This window comes from Camelus dromedarius, chromosome 13 (genome assembly GCF_036321535.1).
Source record: "Camelus dromedarius isolate mCamDro1 chromosome 13, mCamDro1.pat, whole genome shotgun sequence".
In the NCBI taxonomy this organism is placed as follows: domain Eukaryota; kingdom Metazoa; phylum Chordata; class Mammalia; order Artiodactyla; family Camelidae; genus Camelus; species Camelus dromedarius.
In genome coordinates, this window is record NC_087448.1 from 4,518,051 (window position 1) to 4,533,059 (window position 15,009).

General features: G+C 44.7%; 1 protein-coding gene across 1 annotated transcript in view; it reads left to right on the top strand.

The window, feature by feature from the left end:
* Window positions 1-15,009, top strand: part of EFNB2 (ephrin B2) — a 40,883-nt gene that overhangs the window by 16,287 nt on the left and 9,587 nt on the right. The window contains exon 2 of the mRNA XM_010986037.3: window positions 5,771-6,054. Within this exon, the coding sequence (XP_010984339.1) occupies window positions 5,771-6,054 (284 nt within the window). The remainder of the gene's footprint in view (window positions 1-5,770; window positions 6,055-15,009) is intronic.

Sequence of the window (15,009 nt, forward strand, 5' to 3'; positions counted from 1 at the left end):
GAGCTATCCCCTCCCACCATGGCTGCATTATTTTAAAATCTTCTCCAGTAATGAGTATGAAGTTGAACTATCTAATTGAGAGTATTAGAGATCTAATTTAGATTATCACATATTAATGCTTAATTTCGGTTGTTAGAGTGACTTGAAGTACTCCCCATGGAAGTGTCAGAGTCCGGTCTGGTGAATAACTTTTAAGAATTTGGGTTAAGTTTGATAGGTAATCAGAATATAAAAAACAAGTTCTAGTATCCTTTCATTTCACGCAGGGAACCTTTGGAAGCCCTACTCAGAGGTTCCATTTCACTCCACATTATATTGTCTCTGTATCTGACCCAGCGTCACCGCATCTTATTGTCTTGCTTGGGGATGATTCATTGGGAAAAACCATGGGAGTTGCCTCTTTCTGCCCAGCACACGCGGCTCCTGTGGGCACCCCGAGGAAGCCCTCCCGTGAGAGATGTAAGCCACAGCGCCAATGCCCAGGAAGCAGTCCTGACCCCGAGCTCTCCTGACGGGGAGGAGGGTGTGGCTCCCCCCTGCCGGAGGGCAGAGGGGTGACTGACTCTGACTCTGAGTCCCTGGCCTGGAGGGGATCTGGCCCTCTGAGTCCTCTCTCCTACACAGAACAGGAGACACTGTGAGTCTTCTTTGTGTTCTGTTTTGAAATAAAAACCAGCAGATGTTAGTAAATAAGAGCTCTAACCACTTTCTTTTTGGATATAGTTTAACAAACACAGCCTTCCCTCTGTGGTGTGAATTACAAACATGGGGATTTTCCTCTGTGTGTCTTTGGCTGCAAAGTGGACGTTGTCTCATCACCCAAAAAAGAAATCTGCATTTGATATTCACTGTGCAGAGTCAGGGTAGTCATTTAAAATTAGCTAGTTGTCACCACCGTAATTATTCTTAAAAAAAATAAATAAATTCCGAAGTCAACAATAGGACACATACATTATTGACTGTTACCAAACTTGCAAGGCATAGATGTGCTGTGTGGTCTGACTTGTAAAGATCTGTGAGCAATCGTGAGGTAACAGAATCCATGTAAAAGTGACCTGGCTTCAGAAATTGAACTTTGTGGTCACTGATTTGATTTTAACCTCTCGGACATACTGTTTTCCATTCGAAAATGATATTGCTAAGAAATTCATCCCATTTTCTTTTCACATACATTCTACGATTCTCATAAATTGTCTAGAGTCCATCTGTAATACCACATTTAAAACACAAGCCCATGTGTGGTCAGTCTCTCCCTCACCCTGTGGTTCCTGGCCTCCTAGGGCACCGCAGGCGTACCAGATGGCCGCCCTTATGATGCTCTCAAGCCTGTGTGTGCATTGACTTTCTTTCTCTTGATTTGCCTCAACTTCATGGCTTATCTCTGAAGAGCTCAATTTAGGAAGAGATGCATTTCCCCAAACCAGATTTATGCTGTAATGTGATGCAGTGAGAACTGGGAAGTGTGCAGGGAAAGGGGCTTTTTCTGTCGCAACTTGGGTTTGGCACAGCGCGTCTTCATCTGTTTTGTGTGTTACGTTCGTGTGCGGTGACAGAACAAGACCGTGTGGTGGAAGGTGCTTTGATCAGTGCTTAGCAAAGAGTAAGTGCTTGAAAGCAGTGGTGCTTCTGGTGTTAGAGCTTCTGGAGGTGGTACATGGCCTTGCATTTTAACTAGGGATGGCAGAAAACCGGTGACACTCATAAATCCAGAGAGAACGGGTCCAAAACTCCATCTGCACCGCTCCATGCTGTCTGGAAGCACCGTGGTGCTGGGGATGGGCCACTCCGCTCTCGGCACACCCCTGTCCCCACTCCGGGTCATCCTGTCTTCAGAATTCCCTCCATGCCTCTGATCTGCAAATTAGTTTGTGGCACTTAATTTGACTTAAATTTATGTGTGTGTCTCAGCTGCCATTTGTCCTTCCATGTTTTTTCCAAAGAACACATTATTCATTGAGCACCTACCAGATGCCAGCCCTTGGGCACTCGGTGTTGAATCAGCCGCACATGGGACCCGCCTGCCCGCAGGAAGCTAGACCGTAGCTCTGGCAATCAGGGTCCTCTGCTCGTCTGTCACTCAGAGCGTCTGGCACGAACGCGGCTGCCTTAGTTGTTACGCTCACGGTAATTACTCTCTTTGCTCCCATGTTGCCTTAGAAATTGCGAAGGCACGTGGACGGGCCTGGAGGCCATGAGGCTTTGTGAAATAAGTCAAGAGAAAGACAAATACTGTATGTTATCGCTTATATGTGGAATCTGAAAAATAAACAAACTAGTGAATATGACAAGGAAAAAACAGGCTCACAGATGTAGAGAACAAACGACTGGTTCCCGGTGGGGAGAGGGGAGGGGGAGGGGCCAGATAGGGACAGGGGATTAAGAGGTACAAACCACCGTGTAGGAAATAAATACGCTGCGAGTGTGTATTGTCCAGCACAGGGAATACAGCCAGAATTTTATAGTAACTATAAATGGAGTAGAACTGTAAAACTTTTGCATCACTATGTTGTACACCTGAAACTAATATTATATTGTAAATCAATTATAGCTCAATTTAAAAAAAACAACTGTGAAGTCTCCTGAGAGGCAAAGGGACTTCTGGGTTCGACGCACTTAGTTATAACGTCCGCAAGAAACCCGTGATTTGGGCTCTCAGCTCAGCCTCAGCCTTTGTCTCCAGAGAAACTGCAATCTCATCAGTTAAAGAGGCCACTGTGCTAGTGTAGCTGTGTAGCTGTGTGCCATGTATGCTTAAAAAGTAAACCTCTAAAGCACTCAAGTCTTGGGTCCTTTTGTATGGATTTAAATAAAGAAGCAGTAGTGTGTGTTTGTTTGTTTAGGAACTCTTGAAACCATTTTTCAGAGTAAAGGATCAAATCCTTGCCCTACTCTTCGCCACAGTGTATTCTGAAAAGTGAACTGATGCTTTTGGAAACATTAGGAATAGTGGGTTTTGTCAGAATTTACTCTTTAAGGGCATATCAAACATGCTTGTTGAAATTAGCGATTCCGCCCCTTCCCTTTCATTCTGATAAGACATCCCTTGGGTTGTCTTATCTCCCCATACATGGCTCCCACATCACTGACCAGTAAAGCTTTTTATGTGGTTTGTACCTTCGGAAAATATGGTCTGAACCACGGAGAGCCTTCTAGCCAAATCAGCCCATGTGCCCAATGGTCTTAACTTCACCCCATCAGCACCAGTAAAAACTAGAACTTGGATTTGGTGAGTGAAGAGGGAGTCACGAGGAGGCTCTTACTTGGGCAGGGAGGAAATCCACAGGGAGTCTTGGTGAAGCAGGAAAGAACAATCTTCATGAAGGAAACAGGATCTTGGTAGCATTTTGAATGAAGAAGGAGCTGGGTGAGCCAGATTTGAGACGTAGGTGTGATGTGGGAGAGTTCTGAGATGTGCAGAGATGATCTGCAGCTTGCGGGTGGGGGGAGGTCTGATGTATTTTCTTAAAGGAATTGAACGGATGGACAGGAAGATGAGTCCATCTGTCTGCTGAGGGTCCGGATGTCTGAAGCCTGAGCAGACCCTCGGGGAAGGTGGTCCGTGGTCAGAGTCGCTCAGGGTGAAGATCAGAGCTGAGAGGAGGCAGGTACCAGTGCCTGGCTGCAGACTTCAGTTGTGATTTAGGAATCCTTTTAACAGTGGCTAATGCGGGGCAGTCACTCTGTGGCAGCTACTAAAGGAGCAGGTTTAGAATAGAAAATGTTTGGAGTGGAGTGGGGAACCCCGGCCAGGAGTTGGTCTCTGGTTCTGGGATGCAATGAAGATTTCTTAAGAAGATGGAGGAGTAAGAGATGAGAAAAAGGATGTGTCAGGAAGGTGAGCGATGTGGTACCCAATCACTGTCAGGCTTCTTCCCCCACTTCTCAACCACATCAAAATCACCGTGGGGCACAGGGGTAAAGACTGAAGGGCCTCATCCACAAATACTCAGACTGAGTCCTTCAGTCTGTCCACCGGAAGCCGGAGCGGTGTTTCATCCACAGAGAGCATGGACTTGAGAGACTACACTGGGCCTCGGGACGTCGGGGACAGCCCTGGGCGTCCTCCAGTCCGCTGGAGCTGGACTTTCAAAGCACTTTCCCAGAAGACTGTAGAAACGGCCAAGAAGGTCACAGAGATGTTCTTGCTCAGTGGCGAGCTACATTGACCAACAGTTCCAGAGAGTTCTACGAGGGTGCACACATGACTGTATGAAATTTGTCATAGTAATAAAAAATATTTATTTTGAATTCTGCTTCACAGTATTTGGTTAGGTGATTCTCTTCCACTTACTCCTTTTCTCCACCCCTCCCCTTTTTTTTTAAAAATAAATGTCATATGTCCTTGCTTTTTAGCAAGCTCAGTTAAAAAAACAAAAAAGAGGAAAGAAAGGGGGACCACCCTCCCTCTGGGATTTTGAAAGACCATGTTTCCAGGGAAGAGTGACGAGCCACTGTCTGCAACGTGCATTTTTTTCCTGCCCTAAAAAGTACTGGGTTTTGATATAAACCTGTAACGTAGTTTCTGTTGTGTTTTGTGATATTTCATAACCAACCTCATGCACTGTTCAGAAAATTCATACCATTCATTAGCATAAGTCATCATCTGTTCCCTCAGTATCGATTTGAAATTGGGGGTGCCTCACCGTCCTGTTTTTTCTCTCTCAGTGAATTATCCATTAATCGTCGTGGCCGGTGGGCGTCCCTTGGTTAAACAGAAGGTTGGATTGGAAGGGTTCTGACGTGATGCTTTGTTCTCGGGCTTTAATATTTTAATGAGCCTGCAGGCTTGGCTGCTTCGGAAGGAAAGAACGAGATGCGATTTCTAAGTGTGTTTTTAGTGTTAGCACTTGTAGAAGGATGTTCATTAGGAAGCTCTTGTTTCAGTTCCTCAGAGAAGCTCCCCATTAAGAAAGATCTTTCAGCAGCGTGGCTCGGAAGAAAGAGAGGGGCGGAGGGAGGCATTAAGCTGTAGGCATCAGGGGGGTAGTGTATCCGTAGTTTTAGTTGTAAAGATTTGCTTCTACGAATTAATTGGAGAAAATACATCTCAAGGGAGGGGGAAGAAAAGGTTTGTGGGGCAAGGACAGTGGTTGCTGTTCTCCTGAGTCAGGGACTTTTCATCTTGCAGCTGAATCAATACCTCAGCTAATTATTTCTGGTTATCTTTTATGGGTTTGTAAGACGCTTCTTTTGTTCAGTGTAATAAAAAACCCATTGTTTGATCAGTGACTGACTAATTATGATAAGTAATTTGAAACATTCTTGATGAAACTTGTCTGTTAATTAGCATCAGCAGCAAATGGAAACTAACAGGACAACAAAGAATCAGTGCATCCACTGTTCCCGGAGCTGAGGCCATCCTTCTGTGGCATGCCCAGTAAACCCAGGCTGCCAACGGTTAAAAAATAACAAACAGGCGGGAAGGCAGACTCCCCTCCAAGGAGAAGTTACTGTGTGAAGTTACACAAAGGAGAACTGAAGTGTTACAAGCCGAGGGGGTGGTAAACTGTCAGCAAGTTGACTGATCCTACTGGATGGAGGAAGGAGAGTGGTTTCTTTCTCCTTCTCTTGCTTTTTTTTTTTCCTCTAAAGCATAATTCCTAAATTCTTTCACCCCATGCCGATCTGAACTAAGTTACTTATGATAAATAAAAGTGTGGGTCTATAAAACTGTAGGTTGAAATTATTGATGTTGTCTGGCTGTACTGTCATTATCATAAATACTGTTCATTTTTATCAACTCAATGGTGCTTTTTTTTTACGCTTTTAGATTTCTACCTGGACAAGGACTGGTACTGTATCCACAGATAGGAGACAAATTGGATATTATTTGCCCCAAAGTGGACTCTAAAACTGTTGGCCAGTATGAATATTATAAAGTTTATATGGTTGATAAAGACCAAGCAGACAGATGTACTATTAAAAAAGAAAACACCCCTCTCCTCAACTGTGCCAGACCCGACCAGGATGTGAAATTCACCATCAAGTTCCAAGAATTCAGCCCTAACCTCTGGGGTCTAGAATTTCAGAAGAACAGAGATTATTACATTATATGTAAGTATAATTCTATTCCTTTATTTTATAGACATAGAATAAGCTAAATAGGTTTGTATCAACTTTTGTTTCCTTAAAATTATTATTGTGGCAAATAATTTGGTGGGAATCTTTGCTGAAAATTGTCCTTTTTTTTTTTTTTTTTAAAGAAACCTTAATTGAATGAGGGACCCGGTACTAATAGTACTCGTTAATATAAATACGCAAAGAGAAGAAGCCTCCTAGAGTTTTTGGAGTATTGAAATAAGTGGATGTATATGAATATACTCAGCATTTTTACTGACAAAACCATTTTTAAGAACCATTGGTCAGATTTTGATAGGTAAATCTTGTGCGATGACTTTTCTCTCCACTCATTAATCCATCCATCCATCCATCCACTCATTCATTTAGTATTTACTCTGTGCCAGAAACTGTGCATAAGTGCTAGGGATTCAACAGTGACAAGATGGTAAAATGGTACCCAGTCCTCATGGAGCTCGTAGGTTGGAAGGTTGAGGGTTACTGCCAGACACAGCTGTCCGTGGGCATATTAAAACCAGATTTAGAAGAATAAGAGAAAATTTGAGTTTGTTCAATGAATTACTTTCTCTTCTATCCACGTAATCATTTGACACGTTGTTTTAGGAACAGATACCATGTATCCTTCAGGTCATGTCTGAGCTAGTGTCCGCACCCGAGGCTGTGAAACCAGACTGTGCGTGTGCCTGTTAGGTGCAGGCCACGTGCTGGCACGGAGCTAGGACTGTTCCAGGCCCAGGGTTTGTCAGAGTGCAGTCTGGGTGACTGAAATCGTTATTGCCGTCACCGAAGCAATGGAAGAGTTTTTCTCCGTGTCTTGGACTGGCGTCTCCACTCTCTGGTCCCGATGGGCTCCAGGTCGTCGGAGGTGCTGAGCCACTGTCCGCTGGGTGTGCTCTGCTGTCTCTGGTGATCAGATTGAAACTTTGGCTTTCTGCACCTCCTCGCTGCTCTGGAGAGTACACAACCAATAATTCATTGAATACTTACCAAGTACTCAATAATATACTATTTTCTGTTTTTTCCTCCATTCATTAGTAATTAAAACAAAGATAGTCAGAGCTGTGTCATTCCTGTCCTTTGCCATGAATCTGAAATGCCACAGAGATTGCAAGCCTATTTTTAAGCCAACTTGCTGCGTGGAGAGTGGCTTAGCGAGATAAGTAACAAAGGAGAAGGGAAAGTGGTGAATTATAGATGTCAGAGAACAGTCATCATACAATGAAAATAAAAGCATTTTGAGGGAAGAGATAAGCAGGTGGGTGAGAATGTATACAAAATAAGAGAGGAATCTTTGAAAATGTAAAATAGTTATTAGGTAAAATAAATGAAAACCTTAAGCTTTTGGAAGCATAACAGTGTATTCAAAAAAAAGGAAAGACTTTTTAAAGTAAGACTGCTTACCAGGGTGCTAATGTGTAGCACACCATTTATAGGGCGCTGAACCCAATGCTGAATTCATTACAGAGGCCAATGCCCCTGGGTAGGGTGGGACAAGGAACATCTGGGTCCCTGGAGAGCAGGTACCCTGGACATTAGCGGTTCCTCTGTGTTAAGTGTTTGTCAGTAGCACAATGCCTGGAGCCCAGCCTTCCACCTGGCTCTTCGTGGAAATAAGCCAACAGACCCAGGGTCTCTCCTCTTCCCTTAGTTTATGACTTCATAAAGATGGCTTTGTCAAGCCTAAGTTTCCACTGGGCGCAAGTTGGATTTCAGCAAACGTTGCAGGTTTAGTCTGAAACCATACGCAAGCAGTGCAGGTAAACACGTGGTTAGTGAGCATCTCTGTATTCAATGCAGTGAGCATTTAATAACGACTTGCTATCCACACACGACAGGTTTGTATTTAGAAGGGCAACTTAATTTATAATTATCGTCTGAATCCACACAATAATGGCATCGCTCATTTATCCTCCCCTCAAAACTCACTGTTGGGTTCAGGAGCAGGTGCTGTGGCAGGAGGTGGCGAGCTACGCCGGCCTTTCACACCCTCCTGGAGTTGTGGTTTAAAGGCAGGAGCATGTGGTGGTCTGGGATGAACGAAGCACTCTTAAAAGTCGAGTCGAGGGTTTCCAGTTTGAATGCCACTGGTTGACTGATTGTCACAGGCCAGGGAAAGGGCCCAGGGCCGAGGGGTCTGCCTGAAGCCCAGGAAGGCTCAGCAGAGAGCTGAAAGGGCCCTGCCGTGTCCCAGACACAGGAAGACGCTTCAGACGTTGCGAAAATGCAGGCACCAATTTTCCGCCCACCCTACGGCAAAGCCAGCTGATGGACAGCTTTTCCTGGAGAGGAAAGGAAGGGTGAGAAGCACAAATTTCTAAAAGTTTAAAAGTTAATGTTGACTTTCCGTTGCCTCTTCAGGAATCCCAGGGCTCCAGAACAATGAAGAGATTTTTGAAAGTCACCACTTTCCACATCAAACAACCCCTCCCACGTGCACACAGGGTCATACCCTACTTAAACCAGTAACTACCCTAGGTGGCACCGTGGAAAGTACCTGAATTCACATGCGCGTCACACTTCGGACTGTCCCTTCTCTTGGAGAGAGTTAACAATATGGGTATTTTTGAGTTGCTACCATGCATGTATTACATGTGTTTAACTCCAAATCCTCTTGTCTGGTTAGTAAGCACCTTCTTCATACCTGAGAGTTATCAGTATGCACGGCCTCCTTGTCGTGTGCTGGTTTCTTCCCACGGGAAGGAAAAAGAGAAGCAATAGTTTGGAGTAGCCCCCAAGGGGAACAGTCCAAGTTACCCAGGGAGGAACTGGTGTTGGGTGATTCCCTAGATGAACCGATTTCAGGAGCCACTGGGATGAGAGCCGGAGACCCGGGTTCTAGTCCTGCTTCCTGAGGTTAATAAGAAGATCACTTTATTTCTCTGAATTTTCATTTCTTCTCTAGACACTGCTTTTGTTGCTGCTCTTCTGGCTAGAGATGGAAGTCTTCAGTTCCACACCACTCTGTGGTTGGACACACTCAGCCAGGAGGGGGTCTCTTGTTAGTGGGGCTCTTCTGCAGCCGAATGAACGGGATCCACCGTGATTCGATCGGTAGTGTTACCAGGTGTAAAATACAGGCATCACACTTGTAAGGTTTAGAAGTGAATACTGATTTTTCACTGGGAGTGTATTTTTGAGTCTGCTGAGTGTCCCCTGAACTCCCCTAGGAAGTGACCTGACAACGCTGCCCGTTCTCATTAGTTTCTCTCGTAGATGATGATTTGCTTTGACAAGTGGCAAGATGATATATGTGGGTTTCCTTAATGTTTAGAGTTGACTTTTTCAAGTGACTCGGTTCAGTAATTAGCCTTGGGTTTCATTTGCATAATAAAAGCTCCTAATCTTAAATGATCCAGAGGTGGGGGGTGTTCTGACCATTTGGTGTGTTTCTCATTACATTCAGATTCTTAATTGCCTTAAAAACACAGTAAATATGTTATATACCCTACAGTTATTTTTATGTCTTTAATTTTTTTTAAGTTTATAAAATAACTATCTGTTCTAAAGTTGCCCATTGTCCAGGGAGGCTCTGGCTTGGAAAAATACTCCAGTTGGTGTAAGGAAAGCTTTCCTAACTGTGTTCTCAGCCTTCATCATATTTGTGTCAAAACCCTTTCCTGGAGATGCTTTCTGGTGCTTGGTTTCCAGTTCCTTTTCAGAAGTCTAACTGGGAACTGAATGAGTCAGCAGTTGGGGTGAGGATGGAGGCCCTTTGCAGTGTCCGCCCCAGCGAAGGTCATCTAGCCTCACATCAAACCTTGCAAAATACCTACAAAGAAGTTTTCATCACACGACCAAAATTATGTGAGTCAGCGACAGATGAAAATGGACGCCATTGGGTTGATACTTTATAAGCGAACAATGGCCTGGGCCCAGCCGTTGGACAGGACGTCATGCCCTGGGCACTTCCCGACTTAGCTGTGTGTGGCTTTTACGTTATTTTACCTCAGATTCATAGCCAAGATGTGGACTTGTGGAATAGTCTAAAAGTCATTACTTCTTTCTTCCTTTTTCTCTGTGGGGGCACTGGGGACAGAACCCAGGACCTTGTGCATGCTAAGCACGCGCTCTACCTCTGGGCTATTACTGCTTCCCCCCAAGTCATCATTTCTAATGACTGTTTGATTGAACGTTGTTCTGTAGCTGTACCCTGCTGTGTTCACAGTGGTCCTTCCTAAAGCCACCCCTCACTCTCCTTGCCTGGGAAAGTCTTCCTTGAGAAACACTGAATGAGTTCAAGTGAGTCATCATTTCATAGGCCCCTCACTGATTTCATTCTCCAAAGCACTTAAAAAAAAAATTATCAGAGGATGTGAAATTGGAAAGCTCTGCAGTCAGCTTTGCTATTTCTTCGGCATAAACTCTGCTTCTGAGCAGAAATAAAATCAATTAAAATGCTTGCACACAAATATAGGGAAACACTGTTCTTAAAGAATGAAAACAGAAGAACAGCAGATTCCATCCCGTGATTTCTGTTGAGTGTTTATTTTCCTTTTTTTGTTTGTTCGCTTTTTCTTTTAGGTTTTTGACTTGCTTGTTTCTGGGGAGTAGGTGTGGCAGGTGGCACGCAAACGTGCTGGACGCACCGTGAGCCCTTTCCCGAGCAAGAGAGTCAAGGGAGGCTTCAAGCGTCCCCTTACATGCAGACTTCTTCTAAGAATGGGAGGCCTCTGCAACGTGACTATATGCTTTAGGTGACAAATTATTTACACGATAAATGTGGCAGAAGCTACATTTCCATCACTAAGTGTCATCAGGTTCAGAGATGGCACATCAGCCTGTCACTTGTGTCCTCGGACTTTGGGGTGGGGATTTATGCCTGAGACCTTGCAGGTCATTGCTGAATCCAAGCATTCAGACACATCTTTCCTTTCCACCCACAACTGCTGGCTTTGCAACAGAATTATCATCAGAGTCCTGGGTGTTTGGAGGATTTATGGAGGCGCCACTTAGAGCGACAGAGGCACGTGGCAGTTGGGAGTCTGGAGTCAGGCAGAGCTGGTTCTGGAAGGCCCTTCGACAAATGGCTTGACGAGTCTCTCCTCGGCCTCTGCTTCTATAAAGTGGTGGTGATGCCAGTACCCGCTTTCTCCGCACGATGTGTATTTCAACAGGGTAATGTCTGCAGAGTGCTGGCTTCCACGCCCGGCACCAAATACACACACCTGAGGGTCCCTGTGGGGCGCGGGGGGCGGGGCGGGGGAGCTGCGAGGCAGACCCCTGCTCTCCTGCAAGCTAGCGGGCGGGGGAGAGGGGCTTAGAACGTGTCATTTATCTGAAAACCGTCCACAAAATGAAACTCCAGAGGCTTTGCAAGTTTCAGTAATGCTGCATAACTTAATTATAAGCTCTTCCCTCTTTTTTGTCTTCTCAAAGTGTTATAAAAGTTCTTTTGTCCTTGGGCTTCCTTTACTAAGAAACAAGCATTTATGCCTCTTTTTGCTGGTGGCATTGCCCAAGCTTGTTAGCGGATCCTCCGTGAGACCCGGAAGGGACAGCCTGGGAGGAGGCTTCCACAGGGACAGTCATCGCCCACTCACCACCTCCCAGCCTTGCCAGGGCTTTTTCTCTGTGCCCTGTCACCCAAAGTAGATGCTGTACTTTTTATTGATCATTTCAGCAGCGTTCCGATGTAGTATAAATATTCTTCTAGAGAAAAAAAGATTTACATGTCAGAGCTGCCCTGTCCCTGAAGCTGGCTGGGGAGGTACACCATTTCATCTGCCTGGTGATTAGAAGCATCATTTCTACTTTTTTTTTTAACATAACATAAAATCCTTTTTGGACTGGATTGAAGGCTCTCTCCCAGAGTGTATCAGTAAGGCTCCTTGTTGAATTTAATATGAACCAAGCTTAAGTTCTTAACACTGTGAGGAGTAAAATCTCAGCTTCCGCTTAATGGGACCTTCTGCCGAGAAACTCCTGGCTCACAGGTCTGAGGGAGTCACGGCCACGGGGATGTTTATCCCGTGTCTCCCGGAGTTCAGGAGGATCAGGCTGCTGGAGACTGAGACTCAGGTCGCACTGAGTGGCATCACCTGGGCAGTAGTGACAGGTTATCTCATTTAAGGCTAGACAGGGATTGCCCTGTGAGCACCATTCCTTGTTCCCCCCCCAAAAAAACGTGAATGAGTAAGAGGACTCTGGTTCTTAAAGCAGTGGGGAGAGACTGAATAAGACCAGGAGCGAATGGGGATGACGGCGACTCGGGCACAGGAGGATTGTTTAGGAATCGCTCAGAATAAAACCACCCCTACTGGTTTATAGGATGCATCCCAATATCTCTAGCTCCTGTGTTGATAGCTCTTTTTAAAGTTTACTTAGACTTGTAAATAATTGAACAGTGCTGGAGACCTCGTTCAAGCATGAGAACGAGTTTCCTTCTTAATAGCTTTTAAATATTTATCGGAAAGATCAAAATTTAAAGCAAAATAAAGCACTTTAAGAAATAGCCAAGAGGCATTAGACTGACATGAAAAGATTACTTTGCGAAAACTTACTTACACAGTTCTTAAGAGGCACACGTTTGCTCCTCACATTCTGAAGTCTCAGGCTGGGTGTCTGATCCCTTAGAGGCGAGTGTGGTGGCCTGCCACATTCTGTGTCACTTTGTAGTCTGGGAACACAGGTGACAGAGGAATTTTTAGCGCTGTGAGGAAAGAGAAACTTGGAAAGTGGGAGTAGTTTAGTACAGTTCACACAGCCATGAAGTTTCAGGGGAAGAAGTCAGACCAGGGCTGTCAGGCCCTTAGACCAGCATCATTAGTTTATGACGGTGCCCCTGGCTCACCAAGTGTATGAACATGTGCAGAGCAAGAGGAAAGATGGTGTATGTCCACAGCACACCACGTACACAGTGTAGTAAGGAGTCCGCGTCCGCACACGCCACATACGCGGTGCCAGTGGAGAGGGCGTGCGCACACACCCAGTACAGATGCAGCCATCGCAGGGACCCAGCGAGCGCTATGCTGAGTCAGACGCGTTGGACCAGAGGTCCTGTCTCGTGCTGCGTCTCGTGTAACCAACCTCAATCATGGCCCCCAAAGCTGACCTCAGCACGTTGCGCAGCACAGTAGGAAAGGAGAAGGGCCACTGGTTAAAGGTGGTTGTCATGGCAATTTGTCAGGTCTTCTGAATTTTTTTTTCTGTTTTGATCTACTGCCTGTTCATTCCGGTTCTTCAATAAGACTACACTTTGTGTTTTGTCAAGTACAGTTGACCCTTGAACAACATGGGTTTGAACTGCTTGGGTCCACTTACAGGCAGATTTTTTTCAGTAGTAAATCTTACAGCACTGCACCATCTGCTGTTGGTTAAATCCTGGAATATGACAGAACCGTGGGGACTGAGGGCAGACTGAGTTATACTCAAATTTTTTACTGTGTGTGGGTCGGCGTCCCTAACCCCCGTGCTGTTCAAGGGTCACATGTATTTTGCACCCCTCGATACAAAGTTGCTAAGTCGTAAAGTTAAAAATAATAAAAATCTTTCAAATGTACAAAAGAGGTAATAAGAGACTTTACATTTCCTTAGCAAAGGATAAGTGCTACGGTTTGTATGGATGGATGGGTGGGTGGACAGCCAAAACCTCTGGCAGGAGCATAACTGATCACTTCACTTCACAGAGAAGCCAGACTGTGTTGCTGAAAGACAGTCCTGCCTCTCAAATGGCTTTTTGCATCAGTGAAGTAACCCAGTTTCATTGTTCCTGATGTTAAGCCAGGAGATGAAGGTATTCTTTTATTGAAGCAAACATGTGGAAAATTGCTCCGGATTCTTGGGAGTAGAGAACATGTCCCCTGAACGGAATTAGGTTCATGTGTAGGGCAGATTCAGACAGGGCGCTTTATCGGGGTTACCGCTGGTCTCTAGATGGTCAAAGCAAATAACATCACGTCCATCTAAACTATTATGCCATTAGAGTGGTGCATTTTCTCATCGGCAGTGTTATGTTCTAAACTGTCAGCAGACATTAATTCCGTCACCGGTGAAGCCCTACCACCCAGAGATGACCTCTGCCTCAGATGGAGGGTTTCCACTTCAGTGCTGCGGTCTCCCAATTACTGGGTCATTAATATCATTGCATGTGATTAGGGACGGCAGAATGAGCAGGAGGTCTGCGGGCTGTGTGCGCTCCCCACCATGAACTTTTTACTCCGACCCTTTGCTATCTAGACTTTTCCACATCTCCACAAAGCTATTTTAATGATGAAGACCATTAAAAACTCAGGAGTGGGCTAGAAATTGTGTGCTAGAAATAATTCACTCAAACGCACGCTTCTTCATGGCTCAGAATATTTTTATTAGATATTATCACCATCTCTTGACCAGGAAGTCTCATTTTTAAAGAATCGGAATGCTTAAGTAAAGCTAATGTGGACCATGGGGGATTATGTTTTATCTTTAGAACTCTGACATCACTCCTTTGTTTTGTTTTGTTTTAAATGTGAGTTTGGTCATTATATTGAAGTGGTCATCTGGCCACCTATTTTTAAAACATAATTCCTCTTTCTTAGTAGGTTTTGGTGCATAATGAGGTTGACTCTCATATATAAAGGTAATTGTTCTCTTACCATTGACTGTCACATTCTCATGATGTTAACTCTGGATCGCTGTGACAAGATGAGCTCCCTGAAAGCACACTAGATGCAGTTTTTTTAATGAAATCTGGTTGAAATTATTTTCCCTAATGAGACTCCACCTGCATGAATCATCGTAACTTTTAGCCATAAAATTTTAGACTTAGAAAGGGCCATTTTCCCTCAACAGAATTGATTAAAAATCAAGACATCAAAGTGTTGCAAGCAGTATTTTGAGGGGGAAAAAAGAGAAGCCACTCACGAATGATCGCACGTGTTTATGCATGTGTCTTATAGAAGGAGGGGACAGGTGATTTATTGCCAGGACAGTTTGATCTTTCTCAGGAAAGCA